Source organism: Myodes glareolus, chromosome 12 (assembly GCF_982192425.1).
Source record: "Myodes glareolus chromosome 12, mMyoGla1.1, whole genome shotgun sequence".
Taxonomy (NCBI): domain Eukaryota; kingdom Metazoa; phylum Chordata; class Mammalia; order Rodentia; family Cricetidae; genus Myodes; species Myodes glareolus.
Genome location: NC_142037.1, coordinates 17489314 through 17512613, shown reverse-complemented (window position 1 = coordinate 17512613; position 23300 = coordinate 17489314). Strand labels below are relative to the sequence as shown.

General features: G+C 51.1%; 2 protein-coding genes across 5 annotated transcripts; both read right to left on the bottom strand.

Moving 5' to 3' along the window:
- Positions 1-2902: 2902 nt before the first annotated feature.
- On the bottom strand, positions 2903-13976 carry Mmp14 (matrix metallopeptidase 14). Its single transcript, XM_085698509.2, has 10 exons — positions 13588-13976; positions 9673-9821; positions 9113-9235; positions 8464-8771; positions 7515-7680; positions 6467-6623; positions 6126-6264; positions 5852-6002; positions 5264-5379; positions 2903-4950 (listed from the first exon to the last, which is right to left on the bottom strand). Exons 1-10 carry the CDS (start codon positions 13693-13695, stop codon positions 4619-4621), a joined length of 1749 nt encoding a protein of 582 aa, XP_085554635.1. The 5' UTR covers positions 13696-13976; the 3' UTR covers positions 2903-4618.
- A 441-nt stretch (positions 13977-14417) lies between these two features.
- On the bottom strand, positions 14418-18887 carry Mrpl52 (mitochondrial ribosomal protein L52). 4 transcript variants are annotated; one of them, XM_048445053.3, is made up of 5 exons: positions 18683-18834; positions 18552-18612; positions 18411-18478; positions 16927-16991; positions 15979-16146 (listed from the first exon to the last, which is right to left on the bottom strand). In XM_048445053.3, the coding sequence occupies exons 1-5, from the start codon at positions 18786-18788 to the stop codon at positions 16000-16002; spliced, it is 447 nt and encodes a 148-aa protein (XP_048301010.2). In that variant the 5' UTR covers positions 18789-18834; the 3' UTR covers positions 15979-15999. The 4 variants fall into 4 exon arrangements, with proteins under 4 accessions (XP_048301000.1, XP_048300992.1, XP_048301010.2 ...); XM_048445062.3 differs by having other exon boundaries at positions 18552-18609; positions 18683-18780; XM_048445043.3 differs by lacking the exon at positions 16927-16991 and having other exon boundaries at positions 14418-16146; positions 18552-18609; positions 18683-18887.
- Between the last annotated feature and the right edge of the window lie 4413 nt (positions 18888-23300).

Below are 23300 nucleotides of genomic sequence, written 5' to 3'. Positions count from 1 at the left end.
GCCTGCCTGCCTTCCAGGCCTTAGCTGTTTAGCCCCAATGCAGGTTGCCACTGGATCTCCCCAACTCCCCAAGACTGAGGGGAAAGAAAGCAGGAAGTCCTAGGGGTAGGACTAGGTCTCCTAAAGGAGATGAATGTAGATTGGAGTTGGGTCCAAAGTGTGTGCAACACCTTCCTTCCTTCAGAACACCAGCTCCTGCTCCTGAGCAGCAAAGCGGTGGGCTGCAAATGGACTTCCTGTCTGGAGGAGTTTCTCCCATCCTCCTCTTCCCCACTCTGGTTGCCTCCACTCAACTGCTGCGTGGCACAACACGCAAGCACAGACATACTGACAGTTCCCCAGAACACATGCCCGTGAAGTTACCCAGCTGCTGGGTCCACACGGGAAGAGATGCTCAAGAAACCTAGTCAGAATATGCTCGCATAGACAAACAACCCAGTGAGGTTTGGGTTTTAGTGTTGTTTGGCAGTACCGAGGACCAAACTCAGTACAGCTCGTGTTAGACAAATGTTCTACCACTGAGTCCAGCCCTAGTCCCTAAGATGGGGCTTAAATTTGGACTAAAGAACTGTGACCTGCAGGGCTTAGTTCCTCTGTCTGGGTCTCCGTTGCTCTGTACAGTGAAGGCCTCAGCAGTTGCTGTTCTCCAGCCTGCAGCGAGGGCAAGGAGGATGCAGAGGGGAAAGATGGCTGGGACATCTGTTAAGACTGTGGGGAGAAGGCACTGGGAGAGAGGCAGGGAAGAACCAGCAGGCTAACCAGATTCTAGAGGGTGGCAATGCCCCTCTGCCCATACTCTCTTTTGGAGGGAGTGGCTCCTCCAAGGTCTTCCCTTCTCTGGTCCACCTGGCTGGCAGCCCAGGAGGCTATGGATCAGCTGGTGGCAGGATCCCTGGAAAAGGGGAGCGATGGAAAGAGAGGACCCCACCTCAGGCTGCGGGGTGTGCTGGTGGACAAATTGCTGCTCCTCCTTTGTTCCCACTCCAGTATCTTTTTAGACCAGTGTCCCCAGCGCCGCCCAGGCCTCCTCACATATTCCACTTGGCTCCTTCTGGCTGCCCCAGCGCACAAGTGCTGCTTTCGAATAAAGGAACTTGGAACCATAGAAACTGGGTCAGGCCCAGCAGACGAATCGGCCAGGCCAGTGCAGCTTGCAGGTCCTTGGGAGCCAGAGGGCCCTCGGCCTCCTGAATGGTGGCTCACTCACTCACATGACCGCTACAGCACCTTCCAAGGTCGCTGGGCAACCTCACGGGGTCCAGTGGGCAGGTCCAAGTGTATCATCAGCACCAGACCCTTCTGCCTCCGCCCCACGGTCCTGTCTGTGCAGAATCAATCTTCCAGCTCAGCCCCCTTTGTCTCCAGTTCTGCATTCCCATTTCTTCCCCTTGGCTGCAGAGAGCATCTTGTGATTCCAGAATCCTAGCCAAACAATTTCCTCGTGATGGGGAAACCGCACTCCAGCCCTGGGCTCCCCTCCTCTTCCCTCTGGCAGTCCCCCCTCCTGGGCTCTTCCACTGGCTCCAGCTGTGTTTTGCAGAATTCCCTCTGGACAACATCTGTAATTGCCTCCATATGTGGACCACAAAAACACAAAGGGCCATGAGCTCATCTTCTGAGTTTTTTGTCACATGCACGGACTTGACTACCCCTAGATGCCCCTGATTTCCCCCAGGGCCATCTTCTCAGTTCCAATCCCTTATGGTGACGGTGGTGTTGGGGACTGTGCCTAACTTCACTGAGACACACAGGCCCTGCCAAACAGCTGTCGGCAGGGGAGGCACAGGTGACCATGCTTGGGGTCAAGGTTGCTGGTTGGCAGGAAGGTTGGGTACCCCATCTGCCAAAGTAATCATGCCAGCCACCCTGCAGAGCAGTTGGCTAGAGGGGTGGCATAGGTGGGGCCAGGCTCTGAAAGGCAGGCTGTGGAGGACCTGGGCAGAAGCCCAGTGAAGCCTGGGCTGAGGCAGGAAGGGAAGGCGGGAGAACGGGGCTGCTCTCCTCCAGCTGAGCTGACTCAGCAACTGAGTTGACCCCTCCCTTCAGGCTGGTTTCGGAGGAAGGGAGGGTCAGCAGCCTGGGAACCCTGTCTAGGGCAGCAGTTTCTATGGAAAGTGGAAACAAAGCCTTGTTATTCTACCCTTGCAACCTGAGGGTCCCGGGTCTCCCGGGCAGCTGATAAACACTGTGCCTACCAGCGGTAGGACACACCTTGTAGAGGGGGCTACCTCCCCCCACCTTCCTGATCTCCTAATCCAACATCAGAGTCCCGGGCCTGTAGGAACCACCACGTTTTCCTCTTTTTTTTTTTTTTTTTTTTAGGCAGGGTCTTACTGTGTAGCTCCAGCTGGCCTAGAGCTTTCTTATGTAGACTGGGCGGGCCCAGCAGTATGCCTGCCTGTCTCCAGAAGGGCTGAGAGTACAGGTGTGCATCACTATGCCCGGATTTTAAAGACCCTTCTTGGCTCTTTGGGCCTGTCTGTCACTGAGTTTCAGTCTAGTGTGACCGTGGGAATACCCTTGCTGCGGGGACAGATGTATGAGCAAACTCGAGTGTTTGTGGCCAGATCACACGGCAGAATAATGCAATTTAGGAAGATTTTTCCAAACAGTCTCAGCTTGACCACTTCCTCCTATCTCTGGCAGCTTTGACATGCAATGGTAGACCTTTAAGGATTTGGGGGAAGGACGCTGGGTTCTGCCAATCACTCCTCTAACCTCTAGTGGGGCATGCCTTTCTCCCAACTCCAGCTCTTAAATCTCACCGGTCCACTAAGAATAAATACTTATGACCCATGCTAAGCCCCCTACAACATGGGAAATGCTCTTCTCAATGCCTGCTCTTCCTAGCTCTGCTTGGCCACATCCAATTCACCCCTACACCAAGCTATAGTCACACAAAGAATGTGAAACACAGTTTATTCTTCGTGGAAAGGTTGAACAAGGTCAAAAATGTCCTTAGAGGGCACTGACCCAGCCCCGCCCTGCAGGTTTCTGAGGTCAGTTGCCTCTGCCCCCCTCCCCCACCCCTTCCCCCATGCCCCTTGTTAACAAAAAGGAACGATTTGAATGGCATTCATATATAATAATTATAATAAAAATATACATTAAACAAAACAAAAAAAAACCCAAACAAGACAGATATTTAGCTGGGCTTCCAGCACCGTTCACCCCGTTTTCCCTGGTCCCAAACCCCACCCAGACACTCCTTTTCTCTCACCCCCTCCACAGGGTGTCACTCTCCCTCCCGAGTCCCCAGTACCATGACCACCTTCAGCTTCAGCGGCTGAAGGAGACTTTCAAATGGGTTGGTTGGGTGGGGAAGAGGAAGGGCAGGATGCAGGTAAAATGGGCTGAGGAGTGCCTGCATCAGGAAAGGGAGGGGAGCCCACCCTACCCAGGAGCACCCAGACACCTGCCTCACTAGTGCAGCGAGGCAGACTGAGCAAGGCTAGGCCACTGCCAGCCTGGTCTGGTCTCTACGGAGTCCCCAGTCCTTGTACTACAGGCTCTTCACTCCTGTAGCCACCCTTATCCTCCCCGTCCACAGTCAGTAAGCAAGGAGACAAAAAAGAGGCCAGTGCGGCTTCCTTAAAGCCCTCTCTGAGAGACCCAATACAATGTGCACGCTCCTGGGTGCCACAGTGTCATGCATGTGCCCTGCAGTCTGCCCAGACTCCCGGCATACACTGCTACCACCACACCTCATTTCCTGTCCCCTCGGACTGCTGTCTTTGGGTCCCAGCCCCAACAACTTGCATGTGAAACCGGTCTTTTTCTACTCTGAGCCATCAGGCGCCTTCCCCCATGTTTCAGACCCGCTGTCTCCCCTTGACCGCTCTGTACCTGGGCCCGTTCCCCCTGCTTTCAGCTCTTCTGACCTTGAACTGGACATCCAAGGCTATTCAGTAGGGGCCAGTTTGCCAAAAGTTTCCTCAAACCCATTTAGTCCTAGATGGCTCAGGCTCCTTGGATGTTCTCCAGGTTGGGTTGGATAGAGGCAGATCTTTGTGGAGAGAAACTTGGCTGTTCGAGCCACCAAGACCCTCATTGAGTGATTTAAAACAAAACAAAACAACAACAAAAAAAAAACCAAAGTCTTTAGGGTAGCCGAGCAATCTTTCCACCTCCAACACACACTCTCAGGTTCCTTTTAGTCAGTGGTGGGAGGGCTGCCAACTGGGTACACTTGGTACTTAGAGGGCTCAGATGCCCAGAGCCTCCTGAGGTCAGAGTTCAGAGATTTAAGGTATGCAGTTAGGGGATGGAAAAGAAGCGGATGACCTCATTTGGCCTTTGCCCATGAGGTCAGAGGGTCTTGCCTTCAAGTGCAGAGCTCTGAAAACATTCAAATAGGGTTGGACACACACCAAGCTGTGAGGCTTCCCCTGAGGGCCAGAGGCAGGAAGGGACCACCTTCCTGCTCAGCCCTCAGGGGACCCACCTATGGATGAAGCAATGCTGGGTGAGGGTAAGAGAGGCCAATTAGGGACTGAGAAGGGAGGCCGAAGGGAGAGGGCTCAGGATGGGTGTGAGCAGCCCACCTGCCACCACCTGCTGCCACTGGCCTTCAGGGGCAAAGTTCGTGTGGTAGAAGCGGGTGGGCCAGCGGTGGGGGTCAGACCTTGTCCAGCAGTGAACGCTGGCAGTAAAGCAGTCGCTTGGGGGTCCCATGGCGCCTGAAGAAGAAGACTGCAAGGCCCACTGCCAGCACCAGGAGCAGCAGCAGCACAGGCAGGACCACGGCGGCTGCGCTCACTGCTCCGCTGCCCTCCTCATCCACCTCAATGATGATCACCTCTGTCTCTTTCTCAGTCCCCTCATCCGGGCGGCCCCCTGAAGGGCAGCCCATCCAGTCCCGCAGAGCTGACTTGGGGTACCCTGGCTCTACTTTCAGCTTCTGGTTGTTGAATTTCCAGTATTTGTTCCCCTTGTAGAAGTAGGTGAAGACTGAAGGGCACCGAGAGGACGGCGAAAGGTGACAAGAACCAGGATGGGCAGAGTCCATAACGGCCCCAAAGAGAGAAAAGAAGAAAGCACGGTTAGTGTGATGGGCAGGTAGGCTTACCTCTCAGTCTTTTTCAACGTTTGCTTCCTCAAGTGGAGAATGGAGCTGATCACAGCACCAGGTTGGACAAGTGACCAGACCGAGGGTGGTATGACATATGCAAGCATCATCAATGTTTTCCACTAGACCCTGTCTTTCTTCTCTTCCTCGGCTCCCCGTGTCCTTCTTTCGCTACAGTTTCCCTTGCCCACTCACCTTCATCGCTCCCCATGAATGACCCTCTGGGAGACTCAGGGATTCCTTCCCAGACTTTGATGTTTTTAGGGTACTCGCTGTCCACTGCTCTGAACTCCTCATTGAAACGGTAGTACCTGTGGGAGGGGAAGAGAACCCGAATCGGCTGGATACTGGGCATGCCCTCAGAGGTTAGCAGACCCGTGACAGAGTGCACTGGGGAACAAAGGGTGGCTATGGACATGGTTGGGGACAGGGGTTTTGAGTAATGAGGGCCTGCAGCTGAAAGAGGCGGAAGGAGGAGGTGGAAGGGAGGGTCCAGGCTGTAAGGAGCCACCAGCAGCCCTTAATGACAGTGCCTGGTGGCTGGGGTGGAGACACAGTGCTGGGGGCAGGAGGCATCAAATGACCAGGTCTGAAATGGTGACCGGGTCACATCCCACGCACGCAGCACTAAGAAAAACTGCCTATTGCTAGGCAACATAAAGACTCAGTCAGTTCCAGGGCAACACACCTTGTGGGGGAAAGTGGGCCTTACTTCAGAATTTGGGGATTAGGATATTTGGGGTGGCAGTGGAGAGGCTTGGGGGGAAGGGTTGGAGATCTTACTTATTTCCCCTGAAGAAGTAGGTCTTTCCATTGGGCATCCAGAAGAGAGCTGCATCAATCTTGTCAGTGGGCAGCCCTCGGCCTAGCTCCTTAATGTGCTTGGGGTATCCAGGTTCCAGGGAAGCCTCATCAAACACCCAATGCTTATCCCCTGGGAAAAGAGAGAAGGGAAGAATCTGGACTCAACTTGACTCTGATGTCTTTGGGAATGAAGCGAAATCAGCTCATTCACGGAGACCCTCCAACTTCCCCAGTTCATGAAATGCCTGGTTACCTTTGAAGAAGACAAATTTGCCATCCTTTCTCTCATAGGCGGTATTGATGGATGCAGGCAGGCCCCTCCAGAACTGGCCAATAGGCATTGGGTAGCCATCCATCACTTGGTTATTCCTCACCCGCCAGAACCATCGCTCCTAGAAACCAGTAAAGGTGGGATCACACTATGCTTTGTTCTTCTGCAGCCCCCAAAGCACCCGCCCCCACTGCTTTCAGCCCTGTGTCTAGCTTTCATTCCTCCTGTTACTGTTGCCACCCGGCTTCCTTGCTGAGAGTCCTTCTGCCCCCTTTCTCCTCTTCCTCTTCCTTCTTCCCTTTCGCTTCTTCTGGTCCTCTCACCTTGAAGACAAACATCTCTCCTCGGAGCATGGCCACGGTATCAAAGTTACCATCACAGATGTTAGGTCCGTAGCTGGGGTTTCTGGGCTTATCAGGGACAGAGGGCCGAGAGGTAGTTCTGGGTTGAGGGGGCATCTTGGTGGGAGACCCTGACTTACTCCCTGAGGAAGAGAACAATAGGACACTTCAGATTTTGAGGTAGAGGATAGAAGGATAGACAGATAAACAGACAGCACCCTTAGAAAGCACGAAGAGAGTGCGGGTGATCTAGAGATGGCTCAGTGGTTCCAGCACATACTGCTCCTGCAGAGGATATGAGCTTTTTTTCTATAATTTTTTATGATTTATTTAGCTTTATTTTATGTGCATTGGTGTGGAGGTGTCAGATCCCCTGAAAGTGGATCTACAAACAGTTGTGAGCTGCCATGTGGGTGCTGGGAATTGAACTCGGGTCCTCTGGAAGAACAGTTAGTGCTTTTAACTGCCGAGCCATCTCTCCAGCCCAGAGGATATGAGTTTTGACTCGCAGCATTGACATCTGGGGGCTCACAACTTCTAGAACCCCACTTCTAGGAAACTGGATGTTTCTGGCCTCTGTGGACACATACACACCTCTAATAAAAACAAATATATATTTTTTAAGTGTGAATAGATTTTTGGAGAAGGTTAGCTTGGGTATGTTCAAAAGGTATTCCCGCCAAGTGGGAGCTGCGGAGCTGGCGATGCGGCTGACTAATTGGGAGCACTTGGCAGTTCCTACCGAGGACCCAGGTTTCGTTCCCGGCACTCACAGGGCAGTTTCTGGAGATCCAATGCCCTCTTCTGGCCTCTGTGGGCACCAGGCACATACGTGGTACATGCATACATATATATTTGCAATACACTTATACAAAAGAAACTTAAAAGAGTCGGAGCTAAGAGAGGCAGTGAAAGGTGGTGCGTATGTACGTACAGACCTCACGGCACGCCGTACAGACCTCACGGCACGCCGGAAGGAAAATGCAGACCAGAGAGCAGAGGCAGAGGAGCAGGTACGCGGATGGATAACTTGCCGTAAAGTTGCTGGATGCCGCGGCGGTCATCGTCAGGCAGTACAAAGTTCTCTGTGTCCATCCACTGGTAAAAGGGCGCCATGATGGCAGAGGGGTCATTGGAGTGCTCCAGGCCGAGAGCATGGCCCAGCTCATGCACAGCTACCAGGAAGACGTCATTCCCTGGAGGGATGGAGATGGTGAGAGTTTGGCTTCCTTCTTAGGCTCCCTGCTTCCCCTCCAGAGACCTCAGGCTCACAGATAAGCCTGCCGGGGTCATGTTTCCCACCTAAAGTGACCAAATCTTGAGGGTCGGTTTCCTGTTTGGTTCAGTCAGTACCCTCTTCGGGGTGGGGTGGGGTGGGGCGGGGCGCGGCGCCCTGGGGCAGGATTCCAATGCCAAGAAAACCTATCTTGTGGATCTTAGTTGCCTCTAAAAGCTAGGTAGGCATCATGTTTGCCTGGAGAAGTGGGTGAGAAGGAAACTTTTAAGTCTGTGATTGGCAAGGCAGTGGCAGCAGACCAAATATACAGACATAAATAGCTTAAAATGTAATTCCTGCTTTCACACTTGGCTTATGTGGCTAGTACTTAGCTGTTGTTGGTTTTTTAGTTTTGTTTTTGAGGCAGGGCTTCTCTGTGAAACAGCCCTGGTTATCCTGGAACTAGCTTTGTAGACCAGGCTGGTCTTGAACTCACAGAGATCCTGCATCTGCCTCCTGAGTGCTGGGTGGGATTAAAGGCCTGTGCCACCATAGCTTTGCTGCCCCGGCACTTAGACTTCCTTTTTAATTTTACTGATTTATGAGACAGGGTCTCACTATTGTAGCCCTGGCTGGCTGGAACTTACTATGCAGATTGGGCTGGCTACTACATACTGCTAGCTTAGCTTCTGGAAGGAGACCCCTTGATAAACAAGGGACAGCACACTCTACCCAGGGTGGAACTCAGGGTTCCCTTACTCACCATTTAGGTCCTCATTTTGGACAGTCCAGGGCTCAGCAGAATCAAAGTGGGTGTCCCCGCCGATACTGGGGCCTGGGAAATAGGCATGAGCCAGGAAGCCCCCTTCACCATCAAAGGGTGTACTGTCACCGTGGAAACCCTCAGCAAACAAGATCATGATGTCAGCCTGCTTCTCATGACCCTCTCGGATGTAGGCATAGGGTACTTCGCGGAAGCGCAGTGGCGTGGCACTCTCCCATACTCGGAAGGCCTTCCTAATGGCCTCGAATGTGGCATACTCGCCCACCTTGGGGGTGTAGTTCTGGATGCTGACACCCAAATATGAGGGTAGAGAAGGGAAGCATTAGGATAAATGAGGCAAAGTTCCCTGTGCTCTCCCAGCCCTGACCGAACTGCCCGGCCACCTTGCCAGACCTGCTGTCCCTGCTACTGCATATTCGATGTCTCAGCCCCAAGAACCAAAGGCTTGGGGGTGTTGGCACTAGTGTATCCCCCAGATGGCTGCGCTTCTCTGCAAGGTTAGAGCTATTTTCCTTCCCATTCCCTAAGAATAGAGGGGACTAGAATATACGACCACCCCGCCTCTACCTTATACAATTGAGAGGGAAGGGGAGTGGATGTGAGAACAATCTCTAGCAGTCGGACTCACCAGAAAGTGATCTCGTTGTGCTGCCATTTGAGGCCCTGAATGGCATAGCGCTTCCTTCGAACATTGGCCTTAATCTCAGTACCAAACTTATCTGGAACACCACAGCGAGGGCGCCTCATGGCCCTGAGGAGGAAACAACGGGGTCAGTACAGTACATACAATAAAACAGCTCCGGGTGACGGTGGTGGTGCACGTCTTTAATCCCAGCACTCGGGAGCAGAAGCAGGCGGATCTCTGTGAGTTCGAAGCCAGTTTGGTCTACAGAGTGAGTTCTGGGACAGGCTTCAAAGCTACAGAGAAACCCTGTCTCGAAAAACCAAACCAAACAAGCAAACAAATAAACAAGTGAGTCTTCAAGGGGAGAGAGTGGAGCGCCACAGGTGGCCCAGGGTCCTGGCCTCTGCCCCCAGGTCAGTGTTGGGTAAGGCTTTGTATATGCCAGTGTAGGGAAAGGCCAGGCAATGATACCAATGGGAGACGGTTGGGACACTGGCACAGGGACAGGTTCAAGTGGCAGCATTTCTGGTATTCAGTGTGCTCAGTGGACATTAGGAACTTACTTCAAGGTGTCCGAATCAGCCTTGCCGGTCACTTGCAAACCATAGAACCTTTGCATGGCGGCAATGGCAGCTGAGAGTGACTGGGGGGAGCGTTGTGTGTGGGTACGCAGGTCCCCTGGAGGTAGGTAGCCATACTGCTGCAGCCAGGCCTGTAGGGAGAGGAATGTGGCTTAGAGAATTTTCCACTTGGTCCAGGGGACTCACCTGCCTCTCCACAGTGCCTGGCAGATGTCCTTGGCTTAATGAGAAATATTCTGGTTCTGCCGGGGACTTTCAGGCTAACGTTTGACTTATATTGATCTATAGCCTAGATCCCAGTATGCCTGTCCCCAACGGTGATGGGGAGCAGACAGCTATAAGGTTGGAGAGCCAATGGTCCTGACTGGTTATAGCACTCTAGTAAATGAGAGCATTAATGGACTGAGAGAGTCTTAGGATGTTTTTGGTTTGTGCTTACATGCATGTGGAGGTCAAAGGTCAACTTCTGGTGTTTTCCTTGGGAGCTGTCCACCTTGTTTTTTAGGCAGGGTCTCTCCCTAGACTCTGTGGCTCACCTATTAGGCCAGGCTAGATGGCCAGCAAGCCTCAGCGAATTGCCTGCCTCTGCCTCCCTGGCACTGAGATTACAAGTATGTGCCATCTTGTCTGGCGTTTGACATGGGTGTGAGGGTTTAAATTCAGGTCCGTAAGCTTGCCACAAGCATTTTACCAAGCCCCGGCCATGCTCTAGAATGTCTTCTTAGAGCTGGCATTTCCCCCAGCACTTTTCTCCTCTGTCAGTCCTTGCAAGGATGGCATGTCCCATCTGAAAGTGAGTTATGTCCACAATAGGTAGAACGGTGGAGTCGAACAGGGTGAGGGGGTTCCTGCACCAGAGGTGCCACACTTCTAGGGCCCTCAGCAGAAATCTTTTGACGGAGTCCAGGAAAGGAGCCAGGGTTGAGGCTGGATGCTGACGGGAAAGCTGGGCTCTTTGGAGGTGGTAGCTAATCAGGACCCCCAAATAAATACTCTATGACCTAGCAATCTAGGCTTGGAAAGTCAAGCAAGGCATGTTGTGTATGGACTATGAAGATGCTTGGATTCTTTTGTAGGGAGCCATGATTCAGGTAGAGCTGGGCCTACTCCAGTTTTACCTTATTTAAGGAGTTCAGAGGGGGGCTTCAAGTTGCCTAGAATGGGCATTTGGAAGGGAAGGGGTAAAGCTGCCTTGGGTCCTGCATCTCCTACCTGTGGTCATGAGGGTGGATTTATCTCCACATGACGCTTCTCCATCTGTGCTAGGCATGGGTGCTGGAGCAATGCTCTTGTGTAGGGTCTGGGGGTGATTCAGGAGCAGCTGACTTAGGACCTGAGCCCAACAGGGGCAGGAATTGCAACACAGTTCCAGGAAGTGATTCCCCTCAAGGCTGACGGAGTTAGGGCCTGAGTTGTAAACAACCCAGCCTTTCCCGTAGCCAATCAGCTCTGGCCAAACTTCCCTAGCGTCACCTGTTAATCAAAACCCTTCCTAAGGGTGCTGGAGTTTTTAACCCCTTGTATGTCAGAGGGCCTAGCAAGGTGGGTAAGTCCCGAGCTGTTCCCTCATATCTGAAGGCTTGCCCTGACCTGTGCTGGTTGATGCCATAGACAGTGCCCTCCTGAGGCCTGCTGTGGCCTGTGCCAAGTATGCAGGAAACTCCCTTTGCACCTAGTCTCACCTGTAGACTCTGACCCCTGCTAGGGTAACAGCTGCCACAGGGCTTAGGGGAGGATGGGAGTGGCCTGCTCCCTCCCCCCATAGCTGGAAGTCAGGAGGAGTGGAGGGTTTTTAGCCAAATAGAAGGAATGCTCCTACAGGAGGATGGAGAAACTGGTGGGAGAAACATCACAGCCAGGAGCTCTGGGTAAATCCCTTTCCTGCGGGCCTTTCAAGAGACAGGCAGGTCTAAATAAGCACACTCATAAACCCTGCCCTGTACCCTGTGGAGAAAAGTGGATGCTTTGTCAGGAGAAGGACTCCCCGGAAGAGTATCACAAAGCCAGGAAAGAAGGCGTCCCCATCATTTTTTTCCTTTCCCGGACTGGGCAAGTTTCTTTCTCCATCTCACAGAGCCAGGCTCTGAGCAAAGCAAGAACCACAGAGTATGAGCCTGGAACCGCAGGAGAAGACTCTGGTGTCTGCGGCTGCGTGGGGGAAGGGTGAAGCCCCAGACGCACTGTCCCTGAGTAGTATGGAGCTATGGGGACCTGGTGAAAGGGACCGACCGAGCTGCCCGAGGCCAGGGCTGCCTCTCCCCTCCCTTCAGCTTGGCCTGGAGAAGGAACAACTATCTTGGGTGGCAGAACCTAGTTGGCTGGCATTGTCTTGATCAGTAAGTGCAGGGTATTCCCTATGAGAAAGTCAAGGAACACCTCCCACTGTAGGAGGCCAAGAGGGTGGGGGCTCTCCAGCTCGGCAGCAAACCTTGGATCCTGGCCTCTTCTGGGCCTGCCCCGCCCTCCCTCAGCTTCCCACCCTACTGTGTTCCAGAAGCAAATGGTGGTTCTGGCTCTGGGACGACCATGACCCACTTAAAGAGGAGCCAGGGCTACCGCCCCTCCCCTAGGGAACCTAGTGGAAGTTGGGGAGGAGAAAAAGAAGTTGGCAGTGGGCAGTCTTCCAGGGGTTCCTTTTGTTAGGCACTCTCTTTGGGGCTAAGATGGGAGCTTCAGGCCTGGGAAAGTCACCTCCGCTCTGACAAATGCATTTGGTCTCCAGTCTCAGAGAGGATTTTACTCTTTCTAGTCTCTATGCACAAGTGTGGCCCCACTTCTAGGGTCACACTTGTCCCTTCAGCCCCAGGTCTCTTCAGGGGCACAGGCAACGTGTGCCCCGTGTGCCACCCCCCACCCCAGACATCACCTCGGAGGGTGTGATCCAGCCTGGGCCTGGGACTAGGGCAGAGGGAATCAAATCAGACCATATCCTGCCATTTGGGCCCTTCCCTGCCCTTCCCTACCACACCCAGGTCCTTACCAGGATGAGTGGGTTGGATGGCCCAAAATAAGAAGCTGATTAAATCCATCTCCCACCTTCACCCCAAAATAAGAGAGGGAGGGAAAACTTCCTCAGACTACTCCCACGCTGCTTCCTTCAGGACCGGGGTGGGCTACAGTCATGGGAGGGTTGGGGATGGGGGTGGGGGCGCCCAAGCAAGTCGGGACGCTTGAGGGTGACCCAGGCCCGCCCTCAACTCACACTCACTCGTCGAGCAACTCCACCCCCCCAACTCTCTCCGCAATTAACTCAGAAAAACAATTAGCAACAAAAAGCCCCCCCCCCCCCAGCAAGGCGCCGGTTAGGGTGAGGACGCGGGGAGGTGGTGGCCAGGCTGAGCCCCGCGGCTCACAAGAAGAGCTTTGTGTGCTCGGAAGTTCTGCCCGCCGCGATCCTAGACGTCAGGGCCCGAGGCCCGCACCGAGGGCGGTCCAGGGGAGGTGGGTAGCGATCGGCCGCCCCCGACGCCCCACTTGGTACAGATGCGCCCGTGCAGGGCCGCGGGCACCTGAGCGCTGCCAAACTGAGGGAACAACTCGCGTATGACACTGGCCCGGACGGCATGGGGTTGGAGCAGAGTCCAGTGTTTGTGAAGCTCCTGCCTGGTGCGCGCAGAACCCGGGAGAGCGAGGCCCGGGCCCGGCTGCAAAGTTCTTCCAGGGAAGGGAGGAATGGGAAAGAGGAGGCGGCGGCGGAGGGGTTTGGCTGGAGGCAGGCAAAAAGTTGGATCGACTTGCAAGTTTGCAGAAGAGGAGGGAAAAGAAAGGCCGGAGCAGCAGAGTGGACCCCCCCCCCCAGCTGGGGGGGGGTTCTCAGCGGGGCTGTCCCCTTGGAGACCCCCGGACTCGCCTACCCGGCGGGCGCAACCCCGGGAAGGGCGGGAGGAGCTCACTTACTTCGGGGCTAAAGTTGCTGCCTTGGGCCCAGCCGAGGGAGGCGAGCGTGGTGCCGAGCGTGAGCAGGGGGAGCAGGAGGCTGCGGGAGGGTCGAGGGGTGGGAGACATGGTCCGTGGCGTCGGGGCGCCTGGCGGTGCGGGCTCCGCGGCGGGGCCCACGCCCTGGGGTCGCGCCGCCGCTCTCTTTGGGCGCCTTTGTCTTCGGAAGGCACAGGATTTGGATTCCTAGAGGGCAGCCGGCTTGGAGGTGAGGGGATTGCTCCTGAAAGTGCCTGTTTGCTCTTCTCTTTTCCGTTTTTTGATCTTTCTTCTGCTTAGTCGGCGAACTGAGTTGGAAGCCTTCTCTGCTCTCTCCTTTGGTCCCTCCCTTCTCCCACAGCCTCTCCTCCGCCCCCGCCCCAATGCCCTCCTTTCCTGGTGGGGACGTGGTTGTTTCAGCCTGAATCCAATTACAGCCAAGAGCAGGAGAGAGGGTGGGGGGGGGGGGGGTGTCTTTCTGTGGTGCAGGCTGCCATCTGCAGGGGTTGAGGCCACAGCTGACAACTAACTAGGAGACTGGATGTCCCAGGGGACGGATGCGGAAGACTTTCTCTTCCTAAGCATTTTTTGGGTGGCCTGATTCCCGTAGTATTCAGCACGTCTCACTTCAAGAGTGTTAAGTGTTGGGAGGTCTGATGGCTAGGGACGGTGGTGACATGACATTTTCAATGCCTCAAGAGGAAGGGGCATTTACTAACAAGGGGTGTGTGTGCTGAGACCTGTGGACAGCCTCTTTCTGCCCCAAACTTACACTGTAACAGAAGCCATTATCAAACAAAAATCACAATTACTTTAAACTTGGGGGCCCACTCCTTTATTAATGGCTTTTGCAATCTAGCTGTTCCATTAAGTCTTTACACTGGAGACCGTTTCTTAGAGTACAGCTTCCGTGCTGGTGGACTGGGAGAACAAAAGGAGAGGTATGCAGGGGAGGGGAGGACAGGCTGAAGCTGGCAGTGAGAAAGGCAGATAGATAAGAGGTTGAGAATTAGATCTGGAAAAATACCAAGCAGTGGGACAGAGGCAGGAAAAGAGTGGGAGACAGAAAACTCGACCATCAGCGAAATGTAAGATCCAAGAATTGCGTTTGGTCAGCGAGAGGAAGGAGGTAGTGGGGAGAGGAAGGGAGGGAAGGCAGTAGAGGGAAGCAGTAAAACAGAAGGGTAGAAATCAGGCCAGGTGGGAAGCTCCTGAAATCCACAACTACAGACCGGGTTTATGGTGGGAAGATGCAAGCCCAGCATCCAGTACTGGTGGGAACAAAAGTCCTTGCCTTCCGAATCCAGGGGAGGGCTCATGATCAGTGAAATCAGTGGCTGCCAGGCAGTTTCCAGGAGGTGCACAGTGGGTATCAGTGCCACAGGGGCATTGTTAGGGGTGAGGAAGTACAGAACCCTCTTCAACCAACCTCTGGAATTCAGTCAGAACAGAACTCCTTCAGCAGAAGATTAAATATACAAGTTCAATTCTTCCTAGGTCAGCTTTCCAGAGTGGGTGCCTCCTGAACCGTGTTTCTGGACACTAGTTGATGGTTAAGAGATTTCTGCCAGGTATGGTGGCACATGGTTTAAACCCAGAGGCAGGCGGATCTTTGGGAGTGCAAGGCAGCTTGGTGTACACGGCCAGTTTCAGGCCAGTGGAGTTATAGGCAGACTCTATCTCTAAAAGAAAAAAAAAAATGACCTCAGATGGGTAGCCTTTCTTTTTAAAAAAATCTACAGCAAATTTCCTCTTTATTTTTATTCTATGTGCATTGGTGTTTTGCCAGGGGTGTCAGGAAGTTACAGACAGTTGTGAGCTGCTGTGTGGGTGCTGGGAACTGAACCTGGGTCCTCTGGAAGAGCAGTCAGTGCTCTTAACTGATGAGCCATCTCTCCAGCCCCTGGGAAGCCCTTTTCATCAAAACATTTATTGAATGCCAACTGCACACAAATGAGCTGTTTATGGGCTAAGCTGTGACTCAAGGACATCGGTAAAACTGGTACTGTCCCCCGTTTTTCCTTCACAGAGCAGTCACTGCTCTTTAGATGGGTTGGCCCATGGCAAGCATGGCAGAGATTAAAGTCCCAGAGCAACAGGGCTAAGTGGTAGGGTGGTGGTGTCCTTAATTTCTGCAGGGCTCTGGGTTTGTTCTCTACACCAGGGGCAAAATAATAGCCCCAGAGCAAGATCTGGCTGAAATGAAATGGAGCACGGACTAAGGGCACTGGGCCAAGCCTCCCAGGCAGTGATTTTAAAGTTCCTCTTGGTGCCTGAGGTCTTTTACTGTCAATACAAATGGCGGGAAAAATGACTTCATTCTGCATGGGATAAAGCATTTGGTGACAGAAAAGAAAGGCAGAGAGTCTGGGAAAGTGTGAATGGAGCTGTTTTTTATTGATGTGGAAGTGGACTTCTCAGTGAAATCCCCTTGGGTTTGAGACCATGTTCCTGCTTCCTTTCTTCCTCCAACTGCTGCTGCCTGAGCTTCCATGCCTGTAATCCAGCATCCATTTCCTGTGTCAGCAGTACAACTCGTCTCTGAAACGGCAGGAAAAGAATAAGTAACATCTGGGGCTCAAGCGGACCGGACCTTTGAGCAGATATCCTTTCTCTCCAGAAGTCAAAGGATTTCAGCTGGATATTGATGTTGCTGACTGGCATCAGACCAGCAATTTGCCTGACAGAAGGGAATGTCTTATTGGTTTCTGCCACAAGCCCCCTACTCCAGTCACCCCTTCTCACAGTGCCATTAAAACATTTGGCTTGGGCAGGTAGGATGGTCCATCCTTTAATCCTAGCACTAGGGAGAAAAAGGCAGGCCCATCTCTTGTGAGTTCGAGATGGGTCAGCCTGGTCTATATATCGTGCCTAAATGAATAAATAAGTAAGTTATCGACTGTCAGGACTGGAGATGTGGCTGCTGGTGGTACACTTGTCTAGCGCCCAGGAAGCCCTGGGTTTCCTCCCAAGTACTGCCAAACAGTAGCTCAGGCACACCACAACCTAGAACAAATTATATTATAGTAACTGAGATGGCTCAGTGGTGAAGAGTACTTTCTGCTTTTACATGGGACCCAGATTCAACTCCCAGCACCCACATGGCAGCTCCCAACCATCTGTAATTTCCATTTCAGGGGATCTGACACCCTCCTCTGACCTCTGCAGGCACCAGGCACACATGTGGTGAACACACATTCATAGAGGCAAAACACATACATATAAGAGTCAATCTTAAAGAAAACAAGGATAAATGATGATCTAAATTTTCCTCCTCCAATTATAAACAATGCAGGCCTTGCTGCAGTTCCAGCTACTCACTGCAAGCTTCTCCCTTTGAGCTTTTCTTCGAAGTTGGCCTTTCATTGGGGGAGCAGGACGGCCATCTACAGACAGAGGAGAGAAAAGGCAAGTGGCAAATGTGGTCTGGCCATCTTCTCCAAATACTATGATGTGACAGGAACTATAGAAGAGTCAATCTCTAGCTCCCCCCTTCCAGTTCACACCCGCCAGGGCTGGGGTGGGGGCTAGCATGTAAGGCCCAGGTTCAAGTCCCAGCACTGGCCATCAAAAATAATACCGAAGAGGAAACCAGTTCACAACCACTCTAGCTTAGCTTTTGTAAAATTCATCTAGCATCTTCAATAGTGAGGTACAACACAGCCATGAAAATGAGTTCCAAGGCGTGTTCCTATTATTTCATTTAGTCATGTGATTAGCATGGAATTAGGGTCATCTACAACGCTGAATTCATTGCTTTTGTTTGTTTTGCTTTTTGAATTTTTGAGACATGGTTTCTCTGTGTAGCTTTGGAGCCTGTCCTGGAACTTGCTCTGTAGACCAGGCTGGCCTCGACCTCACAAAGACCCGCCTGCCTCTGCCTTCAGAGTGCTGGGATTAAGGGCATGCGCCACCACCATCTGGCTCACTTTTGATGCAAGGTCTCACTCCCTGGACAGCCAAGGCTGTTCCTTAGCTCTCAATCCTTCTGCTTCTGCCTTCTGACTACAGGCATGTGTCATTACTCTTTCCTCATTTTATGTTTTAAAAAAAAAGTTTTATTTTTATGTGAGTGAGTGTTTTGCTTGCACCATGTGGGTGCCTGGTGCAGGTGGAAGTGAGAGGGACTGACACCAGATTTCCTGGAACTGGAGTTACAAGGAGTCGTGAGCCACCATGTGGGGGTTAGGAATAGAACCCAGTTCCTCTTGAAGAACAGTCAGTGCCTCTGAGGCGTCTTTTCCAGCGCATAACCATTTTTTTTTTTTTTAAAAAAGAGAAAAGACTTCTGGATTGAGTCTGCCATCTTCAGTCTGGTAGCGATCTTTGGCGTTCTTTTCAGCATCTTTCCAAATAATTCCTTGTGTATGTGGAGTCAAATTCTAAAAATGCATTTACCACACATGTCCCCTTCTGCAAAGAGCTACGCACCCTTCCAGCCCCTGGACAGCCTAAATTAGAATTATATCTATAAGTCATGATCCCCTACTCACCTTCCTTAGCCAACTTACTATTCATTCATTTATTTATACACGGGACCTTACTCTGTAGCTCAGGATAATCTGGGACTCACTCAGAGGCACATACTTGCATTGACCTCACAGTGATCCCTCTGCCTCAGCTCCCAAAAGCTAAGATTTCAGGTGTGAACTGCCACACCCAGCTCTGTAGTCAGACAAAATTAGAGTTCCTTTCTTCAAACTCTTGCCTAAGTAAAAGGTTTGATATTTTCCCAGACACGCCCCCAATCCCTACCAGGGGTGGTCTCCTGGAGGAAAAGGAAAAAACCTGACATCAAGGCTCACCGGCGAAAGACCAGTCAGGAAGCTCCGTGAGGGGCCCATAGCCGGAAGGGTTGGCAGCCAGTCCCTGTCTGGGTGGGGAAACACAGGGGGTGAGGGCTCGGCCGGCTTCCAGGTCCCGTCGCGCCCCCGCCCGGCACTCACTGAAGTCGCCACTGGCCGCCGGCCCGAGCCGCTGCGCTGCAGTGCAACCTCCGGACACCTACTGCAAGAGCCGGGAGTTAGAGGGCAGCCCGCCCCCGGGACCCCGGGTCCCCAACCCCACAGTCACTCACAGGACAGCCAAGACCCCAACGCAGCCATGCCGTGGCAAAGGGACCGGATGTGGGCGTGGCCCCGATGGCCACGCGCGACGCTGCGGGGCAAACCGGAAGCCGACATCTTGAATGTGGTTTTCAATCGCGGGCCCCGCCATCTTGGCTCAGCGTACGGAAGTCGGGGCCAGTTGCGGGCTGCGCGTTTTGGGCAGGAGGACCTATCCCGCGCGTGCATCCAGGCTTTGGAATTTTGGGATAATTCAGAAGAGTAGCCTCCAGCGAACCTCTTTGTGCAGCACTCTGCATGGTTTTTAACACTGGTTTTCGGATCAAGACATGATCAAGTATAGAACGAACCAGAAAAATTTATTTCTCATCCAACCAAACCGAAGAAGTAGTGAGTGGGTTTAGGAAATTGCAAGGGTAGCTAAACCAGTTTATCAGTTAGAGCGTTGGATCTAGAGAAGACATATGGTCACAGACATGACTAATACTACAGCCGAGTGCTGGGAAGGAAAAGTGCATGTTATTTGTGAGAACATTTATGGGAACAGGACGCAGAGGACACTGTTAGGAAGTTGTACTGGTGTTAATTTTTTTTTTTTTTTTTGAGAGTTAACCTATGTAACTGTTCCTTTCTTGGAACTTAGTATGTAGACCTGGCGTTGAACTCTGCCTCCAGAATGCTAGGATATAAGGCTGCAGCTCTGGTCCACCCCCTCCCCCTCGCGAGACAGGTTTCTCTGTGTAGCTCCGACTGTCCTGGAATTGGCTGTATAGACCTGCCTCACCCTCCTGAGTGCAGGGGAATTAAGGGCATGTGCCATCAACATCTGTCTCTGGTTCCTGTTTGTTTGTTTAGAGACAGGGTTTTTCTGTGTAGTTTTGGAGCTTGTCCTGGAACTCGCTCTGTAGTCCAGGCCGACTTTGAACTCACAGAGATCTGCCTGCTTTTGCTTCCTGAGTGTTGGGATTAAAGGTTTGTGCCACCATCACCCAGCTTCTGATTCCTCTTTTTAAAAAGTGTACAAAATACATTCTCATGAGTTAAGTATACTTTGAGAGGTTCCAACCTGAAAACTGGGCTCTGAAGTGCTCCAAAATCAAACTTGTTGAATCCAAATAGCTTGCTACAATGGAAAATTCCACACCTGGTGTTATGAAGAAACTTTAGTCAAAAACCAGGTGTGCTAAGGGCTAGTAATGGTGCTGGTGATGGAGTACTTGTCTAGTGTGCTTAGACTTTGGGTTCATTCCCCACATACACAAAAATAACATGGTTGTAACTGGACAACAGTGGCTAACGCTCTTAGTTCAAGTCCAACCTGGTGCCTACAAAGTGAGTTCAAAGACAGCCAGGGCTGTTACACAGAGAAACCCCTTCTCGAAAAACCAAAAGCTTGGCAGCTTAAAACAAGGGCATTGGGCCTGGAGAGATGATGGCTCAGTGGTTAAGGGCACTGGCTGCTCATCTAGAGGACTTGGGCTCGATTCTCAGCACCCACATGGTAGCTCAAAGCTGTCCGTAACCCCAAGATCTGACACCCTCCCACAGACATACATGCAGGGAAAAGGCCAAAGCACACAAAACAAAAAAACAAAAACCCAAGGGCCTTATGGCCTTTTTTTCCTGCTAGCAGGCCTGATGGACTGGCTCTATCAATTCAAGGCTAGATAAGGACACGCTATAAAGCAGTTGTGGGTCAGTTATCCATCCTGTCTTCAAACTGACCAACCCTAAATTAGGGGAGGAAAATTCTTCAGAGAATTAAAAACAAAACAAACAAAAACCCAGACCTGGCGAAGACACTGGATTTTTCGTCTTTCTGAGTCCCCCCATTCTACTTTGCATAGGGTCTCTTCCCTCTGTGTGTCTGACGCTTGTGTTTCTTCACCCCAATAAAAGCCCATCTTTAACTGCTGATTCTGTCTGTGTCTGTTTACTACAGTGGAGATTTCTCTGCTGCTACCTGTTGCATTTGAGATTTTTCTGAGTTTTCAGAGTTTTAATTCCGTAACTGGCAGTGGAAATGAAGCTGATTAAGATCCCTTGATGCCTAGCCAGGAATAAAGGTGGCATACACCTTTATTCCCAGCATTTGGGAGACAGAGGTAGGAAGATGAGTTCAAAGCCAGCCTGGTTTACAGAACAAGTTCCAGGACAGCCAGGAATACACTGAGAAACCGTCTTTAAAAGCCCAAAACCGGGAGCTAGTGAGATGGTCCAGGTGTTAAGAGCACTGGCTGCTCTTCCACAGGTCCTGAGTTCAATTTCCAGCAACCACATGGTAGCTCACAACCATCTGTAATGGGATCTAATGCCCTCTTCTGGCATGCAGGTATATATGGCAGAACACTTACCCATTAAAAAAAAAAGACATCCTAGGTGTTAACAATACCAAGCATTTCAAATAAAGGATCCTTAACCTTTAAAGCTAGCTCTGCCCACCACCGCTTTTGAGATGGGGTTTTGCTATGTAGCTCTGGATGACACAGTACCTGCTAGGTAGCCCTAGCTGTTTCAGTATCACCCCTCAGAATACCGGGATTACGAGTTTTGAATTACCATACCTGGTTTCATTTATTTTCTTTTGATATTTATTTATTTCAGCCTTTGAAGAAGTCATTTTCCCTTCTTTTCCCCCCTCTCTCTCTTCTTCCCTCCCTCATTCCTAGCCTCTCCCACTTCCATTTTGAGCCTTGCTATGTAACCCAGACTGATTTAGAACTCTTGAGCTCAGGGTGATCGTGTAAGTCAAAGTCCCTTATGGTAAAGCTACAAATGTACCCATTAGTGGGTTACAGATACAAACACGTGCTGGCAAGGACAAGAACATAAGAGAGTGGTAGAACGGTCTATTTTCAAGCTTCCGTTTCCTTCTGTAAGACTGGGAGATTTTTGTACTGGAGATGTTTCTGAGTTGTACTTTGAAAGAAGGGAAAGGTGGATCCCGATTTAAGAAGTAAAAATCTGATAACAAGAATGATGAAGGATGGGACTGAACTAAAAAGAGGGGATGCGAACAAAAGAACATTAACTAGATGTCCCAGACTGCTACCCTGCCTCAAGCAAAACAAAATAAAGCAATAGAGAGTTGGGTGTGGTGACAGAGCATGCACGGGGGGGGGGGGGGGCAAATAAGAGAAGGGGTTCAAGGCCAGCCTGTGGTAATGGAAAAATCAAAACACTACACAAAGTTAGCAAAATAAGGCACAGACACAGACTACTACTCTACTATTGCTCCATGATCTTTTTTTAAAAATTTTATTTGGAGTGGGATGGAGTCTGTGAAGCCCAGGCTGGTTTGGAGCCCACTGTGTAGTACATGTTGACTTCAGCATTGCAGTGACAGTCTAGCTCGACGTCCTCCTGAATGCTGAGATTCCATGTGAGACCACCATACCTGACCCCAGCCTTTATTTCACTTTGAAATTTGTGACAGAGTCTCACTTAGTTTGCTCAAACTGGCCTTGAGCTTAGTATCTCAAGGTGGCCTGCCTCCGTCTCCCAAATATAAATAGGATTAGAGACCTGGCTTCAGTGTATATTCATATAAGTTTGTCTTTCTTTTTCTTTTTCTTTTTTTTTTTTTAATACAAGAGCAACAAGAGTTGGGAATCTCAGCAATATTGAAAGGAGATTCCAGGACAATTTTTTTTAAATATTTATTTATTTATTATGTATACAATATCCTGTCTGTGTGTATGTCTGCAGGCCAGAAGAGGGCACCAGACCTCATTATAGATGGTTGTGAGCCACCATGTGGTTGCCGGGAATTGAACTCAGAACCTTTGGAAGAGCAGGCAATGCTCTTAACCACTGAGCCATCTCTCCAGCCCCCTTTCTTTTTCTTTTGTAGTTCATGTTTTGAACATGCTAGGTATGAACTCTACCTGTTAGCTCCATACACCTATTTTTCTTTATTTTCGTTTTAAAAATAATTTATTTACATTTACTTTATGTGTATTGGTGTGAAGGTGTCAGATTCCCTGGAACTGGACTTACAGACAGTTGTGGGCTGCCATGTGGGTGCTAGGAATTGAACCTGGGTCCCTAGGAGACCAGCCATTGTTCTTAACCACCGAGCCATGTCCCCAGCCCCTCTTTTCTTTCTTTTTAAAAGATTTATTTTATGTATATGGATATTTTGCCTATATGTATGTATGTATACCATATGTATGTCTAGTGCCCAGGGGAACCAGAAGAAGTCATAGTATCCCTTGGAATTGTAGTTCCAGAACATGACAGTCATTGTGTGTGTCTATGTGGTGGTTTAAATGGAAATGGCCCCCGTAGGTTCACAGAGAGTGGCACTATTAGGAGGTATGACTTTGTTGGAGTAGGTGTGGTCTTGTTGGAGGAAATGTGACATTTGTTGGAGAAGGGGCAGAAAGCTCAAACCAGGCCTAGTGACTCACTGGCGCGTCCTGTTGCCTGTGATTCCAGATGTAGAACTCAGCTACCTCTCCAGCACCATGACTGCCTGCATGCTACCCTGCTTCCTGTCATGACAATAATGGACTGAACCTTGGAACTGCAAGTCAGTCCCAATTAAATGTTTTCCTTTATAAGAGTTGCTGTGGTCATGGTGTCTCTTCATAGCAACAGAATACTAAGACAGGGTGCTAGGAACGG